This window comes from Gymnodraco acuticeps, unplaced genomic scaffold, assembly GCF_902827175.1.
Source record: "Gymnodraco acuticeps unplaced genomic scaffold, fGymAcu1.1, whole genome shotgun sequence".
NCBI lineage: Eukaryota > Metazoa > Chordata > Actinopteri > Perciformes > Bathydraconidae > Gymnodraco > Gymnodraco acuticeps.
In genome coordinates this window covers 23,169-39,454 of record NW_022990682.1, presented here as the reverse complement: position 1 = coordinate 39,454, position 16,286 = coordinate 23,169, and the positions used below count along the sequence as shown (strand labels likewise).

At 42.0% G+C, this 16,286-nt stretch overlaps 1 protein-coding gene across 4 annotated transcripts in view; it reads left to right on the top strand.

Annotated features, from left to right (window-relative positions):
• mad1l1 (mitotic arrest deficient 1 like 1) overlaps nucleotides 1-16,286 on the top strand; it is a gene marked incomplete at its 3' end in the record, with an annotated part of 75,421 nt that overhangs the window by 36,203 nt on the left and 22,932 nt on the right. For all 4 annotated transcript variants that reach the window (XM_034230200.1, XM_034230199.1, XM_034230201.1 and 1 more), the window contains 3 exon segments: nucleotides 227-283; nucleotides 4,941-5,032; nucleotides 6,296-6,386. In XM_034230200.1, coding sequence (XP_034086091.1) covers nucleotides 227-283; nucleotides 4,941-5,032; nucleotides 6,296-6,386 — 240 coding nt within the window.

The window sequence follows — 16,286 nt, the reverse complement described above, 5'->3', positions numbered from 1 at the left end:
TGTAGTACACAGGGGCCTTGTGAGCAACACTGGGAAGAAATATGAGAAGGCTAAAGTGCCGGGGTTTTAAAACGGAATGAAATAAACACTTTGGATAATATATGGTCGTCTTTGCCCTGCTTCACCTCGGTTTCTGGCAATGCTATATATCAGTTGGTACAGGAAGCCATTTTTATTTTTTTCTCTATTTTGTATTTAACGGTTTTCTCTTTGTCCTTCAATTCAGGCCCAGCTGACAAAAGCACAGGAAGAGACAGGGACCCTGAAACTGCAACTGCAAACGGTAAGTATTGTGAGCGCCAGGGGCTCAGTCTGTAGGTCAGGCCGATCAGAGCAAAAAAAAGTACTGGGTTTTGCTGAATTGTGAATTTGGCTTGGGAAGGTGCCTAACGGAGTGAAATGACCTGGAAGTACCTAAATGGCAGACATGATAAGAGCTGTTCAGATTCTCTAAGGTCTAGATCAGTGCTTCTCAAAGTGTGGTCCGCGGACCACTGGTGGCCCGTGAGCGCCCCCTAGTGGTCCGCGGACCACTGGTGGCCCGTGAGCGCCCCCTAGTGGTCCGTGAGTATATTGGTAACATTTCTTATTTGAAATAAATAAATAAATTTAAGTTTTCCGCACTCTCAAGGGAATATCTCCGCAATGGAGCGAGATTAAGTTTCACTTCAATTGCATGATATAGCCCAGCGCAACACCTTCATCAATCATTTTGCCACTTGTTTGTACCATTTTCAGGCGATTTGTAATTTGTTCTAGAAAAACAATGTGTTTTTTGATATTTGTGGAGTTAGGTGGTCCGTGAGTGTTTTTTTATTGGTTAAGTGGTCCTTGGTATGAAAAAGTTTGAGAAACACTGGTCTAGATCAGAGGTTCTCAATTGTTTTTCAGCCAAGGACCCCTTACAAGATAGAGAATACACCAAGGACCCCCTTTTTCAGAACGAACACACACACACACACACACACACACACACACACACACACACACACACCACACACACACACACACACACACACACACACACACACACACACACACACACACACACATATAAAGATAACACATCAAGTGTTTCACTCTTAGTTAAATGATTTATAAAAGTCTAATCACAAAATAAATGCAGGCTATAAACAATTGAACATATGCCTGCATTGCAACATATATCAAGTAAATTGCAAAACAACTGCAACTGCATTGCTACAATCCCAAACCACTACTTGTAATGGCAGCCATCTCTCACCTTGGACATGCTGCGTGATGTTAAAGCACTCCAATAGTGACAGAAACTCAGCGGCAAAGGTGCTGGATTCCACGTGGATGTTAAAATCACCTAGCAGTAGTGTGGATGGGGACATGGAGCAGATTGAGATGAGAAGCTCATCTCAGACATGAATGAGGTGGAAGGTTTGGGGGGGGGGGGCGGTAAATGAGGACGACCTGCTGCTTTGAGGGGGCAGCCACTGAGAAGGCAATGAACTAAGGTGAGATTGTATTCGTCACAAGCAGCTGTTTGACAGGGATAGCCTGTCCAGGAAGCGACTCAAGGACGGACAGCACTGAGGAGAGATGGTGGAAGTTGAAGAAGTTTGCCGCAGAGGAGCACCGGTGGTGGCCAGAGCAGGCTAGCCTGAGCAGGTATAACTAGGCTAGCTTCTGATCGCCGTCAGACTGGCTGGGTGGAGAGGACCGTTGTTGTGTCTTTTGTGGCAGAACAAAATCAAACAGCAGCTAAGCAGGTGATACAGTGAAGCAGGATCGGGACTCAAAACGGGAAAATGAGACGGAGAATCGGGCATGTCGTCAGATGGAGCCACTAACGTTAGCGATAGCGTTAGCCCTGAAGCAGGAGGAGGTGAGCAACATTAGCAGGTGTAGCAGGGTGGACAGGTCGGAAGCGGAGCATCCATAAAAAGTTGCGATCGGGTGTTACAAAAGTGTCCAGAACAGCGTGTGCAAGCCACTGAACGTATGGAAACTGAGGTAGAAACGTTGGTCCAAAACTCGGCAGATACATTTTCGGACAGAGAAGCGGCGAACAGACAACGCCAGCGTCCTCTCTCTCCAAAAGTGTTGCGTCACAACAACAAAAAATCGAATGAATCTGAAAACTTTTCACGGACCCCCGGGGGGTCGCGGACCCCACTTTGAGAACCACTGGTCTAGATGATAGGAATGGAGCTCCACTACTTCCTTTATATTCTCCTATATCAGGGGTTTTCAAAGTGTGGGAACGTGAGCCTTCCCTCAGAGAACATAAGAACAGCCGCGCCCCCCCCCCCAATTATTATTGCTATTATTATTGTTGTTGTTGCTATAATGCAGGGGTATTCAATTGCATTCAATTGCATTTCAAAGAGGTCCAGTAAGAGAAAATGTCATTAAATGCTCTGTTTTCACTGTCTACCTTCCGCCATTTGAAATGACTCCGACTGTTTCTCTCTTCTTGTCTCGTCTCTGTGTGTGTTTAAATCTACCGTGCTGACTCACTGACCGCACCGATTTGATTGGCTGAGTAGCGTCACCTCCTAAGTTAAAAGGTTTAAAAAAGTTATTGTTTAATATTTTACATTAAACAATAACTTTTTAAAACCTTTTTATCTTTATGTTTTAAACATTTAAAAAAAACATTTTTAACATCGAGGATAAATCCTTATATGCTCCCGGCAACACACTGAACGTCAACTATGCCTCCTCATTACACTCACCCCTACTTTAGTGGGAACAATGAGTCTGCGTCTTTGATGCGCACAGGCGGATGATGCGGGGATGCATTACATTACATTACATTGCATTTAGCTGACGCTTTTATCCAAAGCGACTTACAATAAGTGCATTCAACCAACAAGATACAAACTTGAAGAAAACAGAATCATATAAGTACATCAGGCTTCATAGAGCTAAAACATTTCAAGTGCTACTCAACTTAGATAAGCCAGTCCTTTATTAGTATATAAGTGCTTTGTTAGCAATTCTATCGCTCGAAGTGGAGTCGAAAGAGATGAGTTTTCAGTCTGCGCCGGAAGATGTGCAAGCTATCTGCCGTCCTGATGTCAATGGGGAGCTCAATCCACCATCTTGGAGCCAGGACAGCAAACCCACGTGTTTTTGCTGATGGGAACTTGGGTCCCCCTCGCAGTGCGGGTGCAATGTAGACAGGAATAAATGCAGATCATCCTCTGGCTGCAGCCTTGACCGGTACTTGCTTTTAATCAAAGTAAGTATTATTCAAATAAAAATAAAGGGCAGAGCCGGCGTTTCTGTGATTCTCCAGAACACACAGATGGCCAGTCCGCCCCTGCCAGGACCGGTCATTGAAAATCCTAGCTTAAAATAATCGTGGTCATACTTCCTCCGTTTTCTGCCAGACGCTGTCTCCTCTCTCACTTTAGGGTAACTTCACTAAAGATTTATCCATGTTGCCGCTCGCATAACGTTAGCTGAAGTTAACTAGTTAGATTTCACTGTTTCTCGTTATTTTTTTCTCACGCTGCGCCTCCCCTGAAGCTCTCTGGCGCCTTATCCTTTAGGAAAATAAAGGAAAATGCTATCAATATTCATAAAGCTGCATAAAACGGCACAATAAGAGCGCATGGGGCAAAGTATATCGGTGCCCGTATAGTAGTCCACTGCACGGATTTCTTTTTAATGAATTCTATCATCTTTCCATGTTTTTCCCTGGGGTTAAGGATCTAACTTTTTTTTTTACAATTTCGACTGCCGCAACCACAGTATGGACTGGTAGCTGTAGTGCAAGATTAACTCTTGGCCACTCGCTCCTATGCTTGTGTGTATTTGTACTTTGTGTATTACATTTACATATCTGTCAAATTGTCCGCTCAGCAAAAATACTGATCCTGCAGACAAGTAGCAGCTGAGCTCTCCATGAAACCCACTTTCACTGAAGTTACCAGTAGAGTTTTATTCTGGGACATACACTCAACACACATTGTTTTCATATATATATATATATTTTATATATTTGACACCAGTTAACTTATATCAATGCCCCTCCAGTAACTACAAAAGAAGACCATTTAAGATATTTTAAAGCTATCAAATCTTAATTAGGACTTCATGATCATTAATTGTCACCTCCGCCATTGGCGCTCAAATGATCTCAAGTACCTCTTTTGAGCCATTACCGTGATTCTTTAAGGGGGAACTTGGTCTTTCTGTTGCTCTAATGCTTCATTTTTTCCACTGTGCTCAAAAATCAAGTTGGGCTTATAGACCTTTTCAAAAGAAGAATGGGATTGTCTTTTTACCAGCTGAATTTGGCCCCAATGATATATGTTTGTTTTTCTTAATTGAGGGTTTTGAATATTACAGAAACGTTACCAAAAATGCTGATTGTTTTGAAATGATATAAAACCAAGATAAAGCGAGAGATGGCAGGTGTTACATGACTCTCTTACACACTCGGTGAATCTCTTTGTGTCTTTACTTGTTCAAGGATCTCCTTTCTTTTCATGGCCCTTTGTTGCAGAGGAGACATCGGCATAGCCATGGCAATGAGTATTGACGCGTGAAATCCACCTGTCTGGTACAGCAGTAATTACTTATCTGTCTTGGGAAGACTGGAAGTGGGGATGAGCTGAGAAACGGACAGATGCTCTCAGAAAAAGGGGAAATGGGTGTGCAGATGGAAATGAGGGGTAATTGCAGGGAGGACAGCGAGATTGTAGATCTAAATGGGTAGATAAAGGTTTGAAATCGGAGAAGACAGACAGACTAAAGACTAGAACATTGTGGAATGGAGTCAGTGGACTAATGGGGTGTAAAGGATATTTCTGTTTGTCTGGATGTCTCTCTTGAAAGATCTCAGTGGGAAAGAGTCCTTTAGGGTCTTCCTGCAGCCAAAAGCTTTCTGCCAGGCACACGGCCAGAGGTCCCTGATGCTGCTGCACCTGGCCCATTTTCTCCTCTGTTTGTCACAGGTGGAGCTGGAGCTGGAGTCCCTGAAGAAGCACCAGGCCTCTGCTGCGGACAGCAACACCTCGGGGACCAAAGAAGAGCTCAGCATACTCAGGTAGTTAACACATGCACACAAACTATTGCAAAAAACAAACAAACAACTTGCATATACATTAGGTGCTTTCACACCGGAGTACTTTTCCCAGTATAGTTCCGATAGTTCTTGAAATGTTGCGTTCACACCAAAAAAATCCGGAACTAGAAATTAGTTCATGAGAACCTTTTCAATCCCTTTTCAGTCCCTGCTACAGAGCAGGTACTTTCGTGGGAGAAAAAGGTTGGCTGGGCGGATTGCAAACCACGCCCCGTAAAACTTTTTGTTTTGTGAAGCCGCCATTGTATTTGCTGGCATTAGCATTATTAGCATTAGCCCCGCGCACCAACGGAGAGAGAATAATGTATGGCAACACAAACAAAAACATTGGAGATGAGGAGGTGTCGGCGTTCTGGCAATTTACTCGGAAGGCTTCAGTAGAAGCCAGTGCCCAACTCCGGGGACTTCCGGCCGGGGACTTTGGGCGGCAGTATACACCGTGAAGTTGTTTGCTGCCTGTCAGTAAACCCAAAGCAGAAGAAGAAGAAGTGACGTCAGAGGCTTCATTTGCCTAATCCTCCCTCAGGGATTTATCAACGCGATCTGTTCTTTAGTTCATGAGAACTAAAGAGTTCTGATGAACTAAGTACTGGGAACTAATACGGCAAAGTACTTGGTGTGAAAGCGCCTAATTACTACAAATGAAAACCAACAATTATTTTCATATAAATGAAAGCGGCCCTATAATGCTTTTTAGGTGTTAACTTTCCTGTAGTGTGTTATATAGGTTTTTGTGCATGCAAATGGTCCTCAAGGGCTAAAGTCCCCGTGTTCCCTCCAGAGGGAGTTTCTCTCCCACGCACGTCATTAGTGTATAAGAAGTTGATATTCCAAAACTGGAAAAATAAGGAAGCAACCATACTAGAAAATTGAATATGTTAATTAAATATGACAGGTATGCAATATAATGTAATAACAACCGTTTTTCATCAACTCATTTTAATAATTCTATATTTTTGTATTCTTTTGGAAGGTATGAAAATAATGTCACATATTGAAATATTGAGGGAATTCAAATCCTCACTTACTCAGAAAAAATGTAATTATATAAACGGTTGCAAAAACAACCAATTCACAACCTGAGACGGGAGATATTCACACATACACCAAAGGTGGATTAACTTGTCTGTGAGCAGAGCTATACCTCTAGGATTAGCATATTGAGTCTAAAATGTCGTTTTATTAATAAACAAGTCAGTTAAAGTGTGTGCATGCATTTTTCAGACAGAAAATTGAAGATTTAGAGTCGGAGCGGCAGCGTCTGGAGGAGCAGAACAACATTCTGGAGATGAGGCTGGAGAGACACATGCTACAGGTAGGCACACACAGTTCCCTGCAACACTGCTCTGTGATGGATTTACACGTCTGGCACAAAGAAACCAATTTAATAACCCCAAGGGGCAGCAGCCTAGCAGGTATGACACTGCAGATTGATTCACACAAACGCTCCCTATATCTGACCGTACAATTGGACCCAGGTGTGATTTCAGTGGGGTCCAATGGAAAAGTTGTGTAACCCGTGGCCGAATTTAAGTCCTCTATTGGTTGAAGGGATTAGAATGGACGGAGCGGCGGGGAGGGAGAGATACCGGTCGAAATAAATGTATTCCCTGGTGTGAGCTGGGAATGAGACTGGCTGAAATAAAATGAGTTCTGTTTGGGAGTCACCGAACATCCCACAAACACACATGCAGGGCTCTCGACTAACTTTTTTCACCATCCTCCCGGAACCGTCCCGAAATACAATCTAAGCCGTCCCGAAATTAATGTGGGCCATCCCGAATTTAAAATGTTAGTTTTTCTACATTATCATTAGTTAAAATCATTCACAGTGACCTTTAACATAAATAACACATCATACAAATCATTAGATGATAATTCATCAACCTTTTTATTTGAGTAAATCATTCAGTCACATAAACAAAGGCCAAATATATTTAAACAAACACACAAATGAGTAAATTACTCTAATATTGAATCCAATCAAGTCCCATCCAATTAACAAAACAATCCAACACTGTCCTGAAGACAGAACCCAGAAGACAGAACCCAGAGTAACCACTAACCAGGATGACAGTCTGTAACACAGTCAGGAGGCCTTTACAAACGGCCCCGCCCCCTCGCACACAGACGGGAGAGAGAGATCTCGTCTGGATTGGAAAGCTCGAAAATACATCGTAGAAGCATGTTGTAGTCTTATTGCATATTAGAAACGGAGTTGGCGAAACTAAAACTGCGATATAATGTGTATGTAGCAATAATACATATGACATATTTTTTAAATGTCTCCAGTACCGACAAAAAGTCTGATAACGTCGGAGCTTAACGTTACCACTGTCTTTAATAATTCCGGCCCGGGGCCCGTTTAATACCGGGGCTCGGTACCCATCCCTACATGGGGAGAGGACTAAATATGATGGAGGGTTCTCTTCTCAGCCTTATTACCCATAGGGGATGAAGAGGAGTAAGTAAATAAAGAGGCCGGCGCTCCAGGGTCTGGTTCTGCTGTGCATTTTTGTGATGTAACGGTAAAACATTTCAGAATTTTTCCACGGGATGCCATTGTACATCACTCAACCCGCGAAATACACACACTCAGTACATAGCTAGACCCGCAAATTTGCGGGCCAGGAATTTGCGGGCACAGACAGCTGTGTGGCTGGCTGATAGCCAGCGGGTGTGTGTGCGTGTGTGTGTATTTCGCGGGTTGCTAAATGTTTTGTGCCTGTGTGTTTATGTTGACAAGGAGGTTTAATAACTGCTACACAAAACGTGCAGTCGGTTTCATTTTCATCGCCGTTTGTAGTAGAGTTAGCAGGGTATTTTTATTTTAACTCTCGTCCCAAATTCGTCCCAAAATTATTTTTTATCCTCCCCGACACTATTTTTTTCGACGACGGGACGTCCTTAAGCTCGAGCCCTGCACACATGCACGACTGTGTGCATCTAATCCAGACACTTTCATCTTGCAAAGTTACTTAACTAACACCCCTCAGTTAGGTGTGTGTGTGTGCCCCCTCTCCCTCAGGTCCTCTCACTCCCCTGACTCATACTGTACCAAACTAACCAGGGCACTTTAATGAAACGTGTGTGGGCAAGCGTGTTGGTTCCATTTAGCCGTGGGGTAGATGAAATCCATGTGTTCTCAAGCATGACCACCACTTTTAAGGCAATTGACAACCGACTGCGGGTAGCTATGTGTGTGTATGTGTGCGCCCAGGTTTCAAGGTTGCACGGTCAATGGATCAGGTCAGTTCTTAAGAGTAATTTCTATGACTCCTCCATGTTCTGATGCACTCAAAGAGAGCTCTATATCAGTGGAGAGATGAGTGACTGAATAGAGAAGCATTTGAAAAGAGAAATAAATGGCTGAATGAAAAGGGGGCATGAAAGACGTGCAGAATTGAATGCTTGAATAAATTGACAATGGGATTTTAAAATTACATCAACCTTCACTTCAGACTAACCCATCATTTCTGTCCTGTCGTTATATTGACATCGTACAGACTAGTGTGACTGTCAACCCCTCAGATTACCGGTGTAATGATGAGACGGCTTTTCACGGACCCGTGCTCATTCAATCATCCCCCCCAGTAACCTGTCAGGAGGCCCATACATCTGTGTTATACGTACAGTGTATATATGTGATGTTCCAAGGGAATTTTAAAGAGCTATTTCTATTTTCATTCAACAAATGCATCTGATATCATCTGCATCATGCCATAACAAGTGCGCATTAGAGATATGACAGATTTTCCAGTCCACATGTTGCTTGTTTGCAATCATCTATTCCCACACATTTTATCATACTGTAACAAAACAAGGTAGGTTTATTTATATAGCACCTTTCAACACAAGGCAATTCAAAGTGCTTTACAAAAATGAAAAACTTTAAGAGCATTAAAGGTCCCATGTCATGCTTTTCCGGTTATTACCCGTCCCCTTGTGTTATGAAGGTTTTTATGCACGTAAACGGTCTGCAGAGTCACAAACCCTCAAAGTACACCCTGTAGCGAGTAAAACTCTAACACAGAAAAGTCTGTGCTGCCCCAGAACGCCTCGTTGGAGATTTCTCTTTTTTTCTTCCGGGGCCTACTGACGTAACGCTGTGGGGACACACACTCAGCCTTATCTTTTCTCAGCCGTGGAGCTCTGTACACACACACACACACACACACACACACACACACACACACACACACACACACACACACACACACACACACACACACACACACACACACACACACACACACACACACACACACACACACACACACACACACACACACACACACACACACACACACACACACACACACACGGAGCTCAGGCTGTGTGTGTGTGCTCAGGCTAAGCTCCGCGGTGTCTCGCTGTCTCGCAGACCCCACACAGCAACCAGAAAACAACACCAGTAATCCAGCTCACACTGTCGACTCCTCGAGCCTCAAAGGGCGGGGCAGCGAGCCCCGCAACGTCCCGCCGACACGGCACCCAGACCCCACGCAGCATTCTCATCTGTTTGTCATTACTGGTGTCATTTTCTGGTTGCTAACAAACGCCATTGTCACACATAAACACTGATGTTAAGCTGTAACGGTGGTGGACTAATCAGAACAGAGTGGGCGAGCTGACCAATCACAGCACAGCGGGCTCATAGGGAGGGAGGGGGCAGGAGCTCCAACAACCCGTGTAGAACAGAGCGTGAATACACATACTTTACAGAGATGCTGTGAGAAACCAATGTGAGTTTGGAACATTGAACAATGTAAATCTATTCTAGTAGACCTCAACAATGGAATTATGATCAGTAGAAATGGCCATGACATGGGACCTTTGAGACACAGTGCAGCGGAAACACATTATAAAATGGCATTTCAAACGAATCATTAAAAAGCAAAGAGAATAAAATAAACACAAAACAAGCTAATATAGAAACACAGGTATAAAATACATTGAAATGTTCCAGATTGTAAAATATGAATAGTTCAATTGAAAGCAGCGGCAAAGGGAAAGACTTAAGCCTGGATTTAAAAATAGTGAACAATAGTTTACAATCATAATCAACATATTTTACGACATAGCATTTCATCTTTGATGCATTAGTGGGTAATGGGTCCTCTCTTAATCATCTTCCCATATGTCAATTACTTTTCAACAGGAAAGATTACGATGAAATTGATACTGAAACTGACATTATATGGTATAGATCAGTGGTTCTTAACTGGTGGGTCGTATCTTCTCAATAAAATATCTTTGCTAATGTTTTTTCGAGTTTTCTGGCCTTTGATCAGAATCAAGATTGTCCCCACAGAGAATAACTTTGCGGTAGAACTATTCTTTATACATCCATGGTTACAACTTCAGATAGAAATGAACACATAATGAAATATGACCCCCAGTTTGATGATTGACAGGTCACAGAACAATGGGAGCTATCTACCCTTACCCACAATTTAAAGTAAGTCACACAGACTATCTCCTCTTTACTCTTCTCGCAAGATGTCAGAACAAAGTGAAAAACAAACAATGGCATAACATATTATTAATATGTCGGGTAGTAATAGATTTATTTATTTTCGTCTCAGAGTGTACCAGAATGCATAGTTTATGTTAGTATTTCTAAAAATCTCCTGGGGGAGAATCCCCCCAGACCCCCTGCTGGAGTTGGGTTTTCAGCATGCGTGCCTTTTTATACAGTTCAGCTTTGATTCCATCATCTCATTAAACCTTTTTTTTAAAGCATACTTTAGTTCTGTGAAGGGATATAAGGGATGTATGCACTGTACTTCACTTTTATTAATATTATATGATGAAAAGGGTATATATTACAGCACGATTTTTTGTTGAATAGATTTGAGTGCTTCAAAATGTTGGGTCGCGATGTATTGACCAAGTAAAAAGTGGGTCCCGAGGCCTGACCAGTTGAGAACCACTGGTATAGGTGATGCCATATGCTCAAGTGATTATGGTGATTGTGATCAAGGATAAAAAAGCTTCTTAAAAAATAATCTCTACTCCAAATGCTGATTAAATAATTAGCTCATACAGTAGACCTCTTAAGAGTGGTTCAATTAGTGTTATATCTGGATTAGTGATACAGCTACTGTAGTTTTAGCATTGTCCATATACAATTACCTCATCTTAATTTTCAAATGTAAAAAAATTGAAATAATATTAATACTATTTATTATTTGGGAATGTCTTTTTGAATTCACCTCATAATTAAAATAGTCATGTTTCTGACTTTATTGATGTTTTTTTTCAACTATGTTTTTGTATGCAGCTAGTTTCTTTGTTTCCTTCGTGGTTTCTGTTTTTAGTCATGCCAACTTATAACTTCTCTCTTTGAGAAGGGAGGGAAATGTCAGCTTTGAGATTAGAGCGTGTATTAATGTGAAGGAGCAGAACTGCAACGCTTTCATCTTTTTATTTTCAGAAGTACTGGATTCCTTGTTTATTCCAAAAATGCATTATTGATGATGACAGAACCGTGAACACATTACGTCCTGTGCACCAGTTATTTTTCCCCACCTCCTAGTACCACCACTGGTTGTTCAGAAAGGTAAAAGCAGAGGCTTTCTGAGTTGGTTAAAGATATCATTTGGCAACGGAGAAGAGCAAAATATAAACTTGAGACATTCTTGCCTTGCAGTCTGAAACTTTGACAGGGTACATTTTGAGTGTGCTGGATGGTAGTTGTGAGATTTAAAATGGTGGTTTTAGGATATTTGCTCTGAATTTTGTCTGAAAAGGTCAAAAAACCTGAAGTGTACTTTAGTCTTATTATAAAGAAAATTGTTATTTGCAGACACGTTTTCAGAACATTTGAACACATTTTCTGTCCTGTTTTTTTTTATTTTGTAATTTAACCTTTATTTAACCAGATAAAAAAACATTGAGATAAAATGTCATTTTCAATGCTGACCTGGCCAAGAAGGCAGCAACGTTACACATAACACAAACATATAAAATACAGAGAACATAAATCAGAAAACAAAAGACGAAAAAGCAGTCACTACATTGTGCACATTTGGACAGTAAGAAAGGCACACTACTTATTACTGCAAGAGCAGCTGGTGGTAAGGACCTCAGACAACTTCAATTTAAAACATGCTATAGGGATAAGTGCCGTCAGTTTGAGGCGTGATTGAAGGTCATTCCAAGACCAAGGACCATAATAAAAAAGACTCCCTTTGGACCCTGTTTACTCATCATTATGTCTTTCCAGCAGATTCAGAACAACCTAAAAAGAACCGTAATGTAATATTATTCTTCTCCAATTTCTTGTTTGTCTTCATTACCGGCAGACTATGGCAGCAATAACAGTCGACTTAAATCGGCTGTTCTTTGTCTTTTTGCTCTTGCTGACATGCCAGGGTCTAGACAAAGACGATAATTGGCATTGCAAGAGGTTGCATCAACCTTCTGATGTACAAGTGCTTACATGGGCATGCACCATTGTATAATATACTCACAAGCAGCGGCACCATTATGTTTAGACCTTGTTTTCGGATATAAACAGGTGAAGCATGGCATGGCATGCTTGTGCCCAAGGTAAAGGTTTGTTCTGTCTTCCAGTAGGTCTTAAGCGGTGCCCCTGCTGCTGTTGTGATGAAGGTTAGCATTTGCATGGCAGTTTTACCTATTTAAAGGTTAATCAAGGTTGAAGCCATGAAAACAATTTAGGCAATAAATGTAACTTAAGTTATGACTAAATGTTTGCAAGCAGTCCCCTCAGGCTGAATGTCTCTTCCCTCTCCAGTAGTGCGGCTAAAAAGACAGTTCTTCCTGAATATGTGGTGTTATTGCAGTAGGGTCAGGTAGTAGTAGAGATATGTTACCCTCTCGCTAGGAATTTAGCTCTTCATAATGTCTGGCAGATGGACACACAAGGTAATTGCCAGCAGCTGACATCTTAGCCAGCAGGGGAAATAAAATCAGCCTACTCAAACAGCACGCCCCGGTGACATGAACGATTACCTCCTTCATAACCAATTTCCTTTAGGCAACCTTGTCCATATCATAGTTCACTGAGACAATCGCATTGTGTTAAAGACACATATATTATTTATGGCAATATTTAAGATGGTGCTATTTACAAATGTCCTCTTATGACCGCCAAATCCTTAAATTAATGAGGCAGTTGCACACTGCGCACAGTTAAGCTCAGATTGATGATGATATGGTGGATGAAGGACGGCCGCAACAATGGAGGGTAAGGAGTAGCTGTCACTCCAATCAGGTTTGTCTAAATGTCCTTCATAGCAGTAACGTTCCACATTCTAACATTAGTTTAGAATATGTCTGAACTTGTGAAATCCTTCCCTTTATGACTATGAAGCTTGCATTACAGTTTTGTAACTGTAAACCTTCAACTAAGCGTCTTTCCCCACCAGACAGCTTGTCTTTCCATCACACATCACAGCTCTGACATGCAGGGAGTTGTGTGCGTTCGTAGGCGAAAAAAACGCTGTTCAAAAAAAATGTGAACAGCGTTTTGACTTTTGAGCCAAAGAGACGATTGTAGCGCAGCTCGGTTCTCTCCCAGTGAATCAGTGGAGTGATTTGAGATGTCAGAAAAGAGAAACCCGTTCCCATTCAGCCTGCTCAGTGCAATATGCAATTTGAGAGCAAATGACAGTTATGGTGAAACACATTTGATTTAAAAGGTGGCAGTATTTTTTTGCTTCTATTTCAAGACTTTGAAAATGGAAAAACAATCGCAGGATACCTTTCTTAATACAGGAAATGGTCGTTAAATACTTTAAAAGCTAAAATCTGAATTTCTTAACCCTTTGAATTACAGCTATGTCTTGTTATGCATAATAAAATGTCCCTGCTAAAACAGAGAAGACCCAGTGGCTGTCACAATTGGAAGTCCAATTACCGGGCAAAACACACAAGAAAGGTCAACAACACTTGGTTCATACAGGTGAGAAAGTTCAACGTGACCAACTTGCATGATGAGGTCTTCCTCATCATGCAACTTGGTCACGACATATCACACATTCCAGTTGTTCCTGAGGGAATCTTCGGCACAGAACTTGTCTCCATGTTGAAAAGCTGATAAAGGAAGAGGAAGAGAATTTGCAGCTCAGTCTTCCATGGAGGATTCGGCTGCTCTGCAGATGTTTGTCTTCATGCTCTCTAGCCACAACCTTAACCTACCCTTGCATTTCCATGAACTCCCAAAGGCCCAGGTCCCTGTGGCAGCCTACCAGAGATTCTGATGCAGATCATATGTGCTCTAAAAATCTCGACAACTTCAGCTTTACTAAGGCATTATGTTACGTCCCGGCTCGTGGAAAGTAACATATAACCAGTTGAATTTGGTTAATAGGAAGTTGTTTAATGAAAGCGTGCACTAAAATTGGCAACAAACAGCCATAATCAAAACAAATGGCCACAAAGGCACTGGTTTAAATAAACAACAAAAGGCACTGAGGAAGACTCTTTAAATGAGTTTAACAAATAACATACTAACTAACAAATAAACAAAAGAAACCTCACTTCTAAAGTGGGAGAAAAGAATAAAGCTAACGAAGATAGGTACTAACAAAACACAGCCTGTGTACAAGTAAACCACAGTCACGTTGTACTTAAAGACAAACAGAATTACAAGTATAAACACGAAATACCACAACTAGTTAACCACTGTTAACAGAATTATCACACGATGTATGAGTAGAGTACCGAGAGACATCTGCCACGGATGCAGACCTCTCTCGACTAACACGGTGCACACGGTCTTATAGTTGTCCCCGGAAGGTGTGTGCGGGGATTGGAGAGTCGAGCCCGGCATGCTCCAATCCAGATCTTCGGTGCATACCGGGGGAGGGACAGAAAAACCGGCATCCAATGGCGTCGGGGCAACGGCACAGCTCATATACATATAACACACACAGCTGCAAACACTTACAGACAGGTTAATGGGCAGATAGAAGGCGGCGGCCGTAACACCTTGCCTGCTAGGAAGAGGGAGTCGTAAAAGTAGTCTTCGTTAATCATTTGACTGTTATTTCTTCTTCAAATCATAATTCTTGAGGGAAGACAGCAGTCCATCGTCCACTGATCTGCTCTTTTGTAAGAGACATAGAGGTTACGATCTTTCTCCAGACCTTTTTCTACTTCAGGGGATTCAGAGATCAATCTATGGACCCTCTCAAAACACACTGAGACATAGATTTGAGGGTGCTCCAGTTTAAGATACATTTGCTTTTGGCTCTCACTATATGGAAGCAAATGATTGATATTAATGCCCTGCCAACACAACTTAACAGTTGGCAGTTTAAACGAGGGAATCTGAAGATGACCTTGCAGCCTTATCCTGCTTCTATCCCAAGGAAGATCAACTCTTGCTGACCCGTGGATTGGGGCCCCTCGGCTGCACTCCTACTGCTCTTCAGAACAACATGTTCTCTTCTCAGTTTGTGCTTTGCGTGTGTATTTGAGCTTAAAAATATCCCTGTGGAGTTTTAGACCTAATGGCGCTATGGAGCTGGTTTGCATGAGTGGGTCCCAGTTTTGTTTATCTTGGGCGCTTGGGAGACTGTCACTGATCAACTTGCTAAGAAATAGTGCAAAACGCCCCAAAACATGTGTGGACAAAACATTATTGTGGACCAAAGAAAAAAGACTTTAAAAATCTGCTTTGCAAATAATGTATGAGGAAGGGAAATGCACTTAATGTGATTGTTAGACCTTAAGGTTGCGCACAATGCATTTTGGTCAATGACATTTAATGTAAACGTAACTTAGTTTATTTACTACTCCACAGGGGCCCTTTAACTAAGGATTTTCTTTAGCCTGGGCTACACTTTACACGGATAAGCCCATTACAACATAATTCTTTCTCAGTACATAACAGATGCTTTTCCACATCCACTATTACTCCTTACTCAATCTTGAGCTTTCAGGATCCAATTGGCTTATTTCTATCTCCCACCGGGGACCTGTGTAAGAGACTCTTTATCAAGACATCGGTGCTGCAGATAGCTGGTCATCAAAAGGAAAAATCACTGAGGTATAACCTTCACCTAGATTCATCCATGGTTCCTTTCATTGCCTTAGGGACAGAGGTACAGTTCCTGCTTAACAACGGCTCTCTGCTCTGTGTGCATACCCCGCCCATATCACCTTTTCAGTGTCGAGAAGAAAACAAGGTGGAACGCATTGGCCGAAATCCAATCATGAAACCCATTCGCTTCCAATT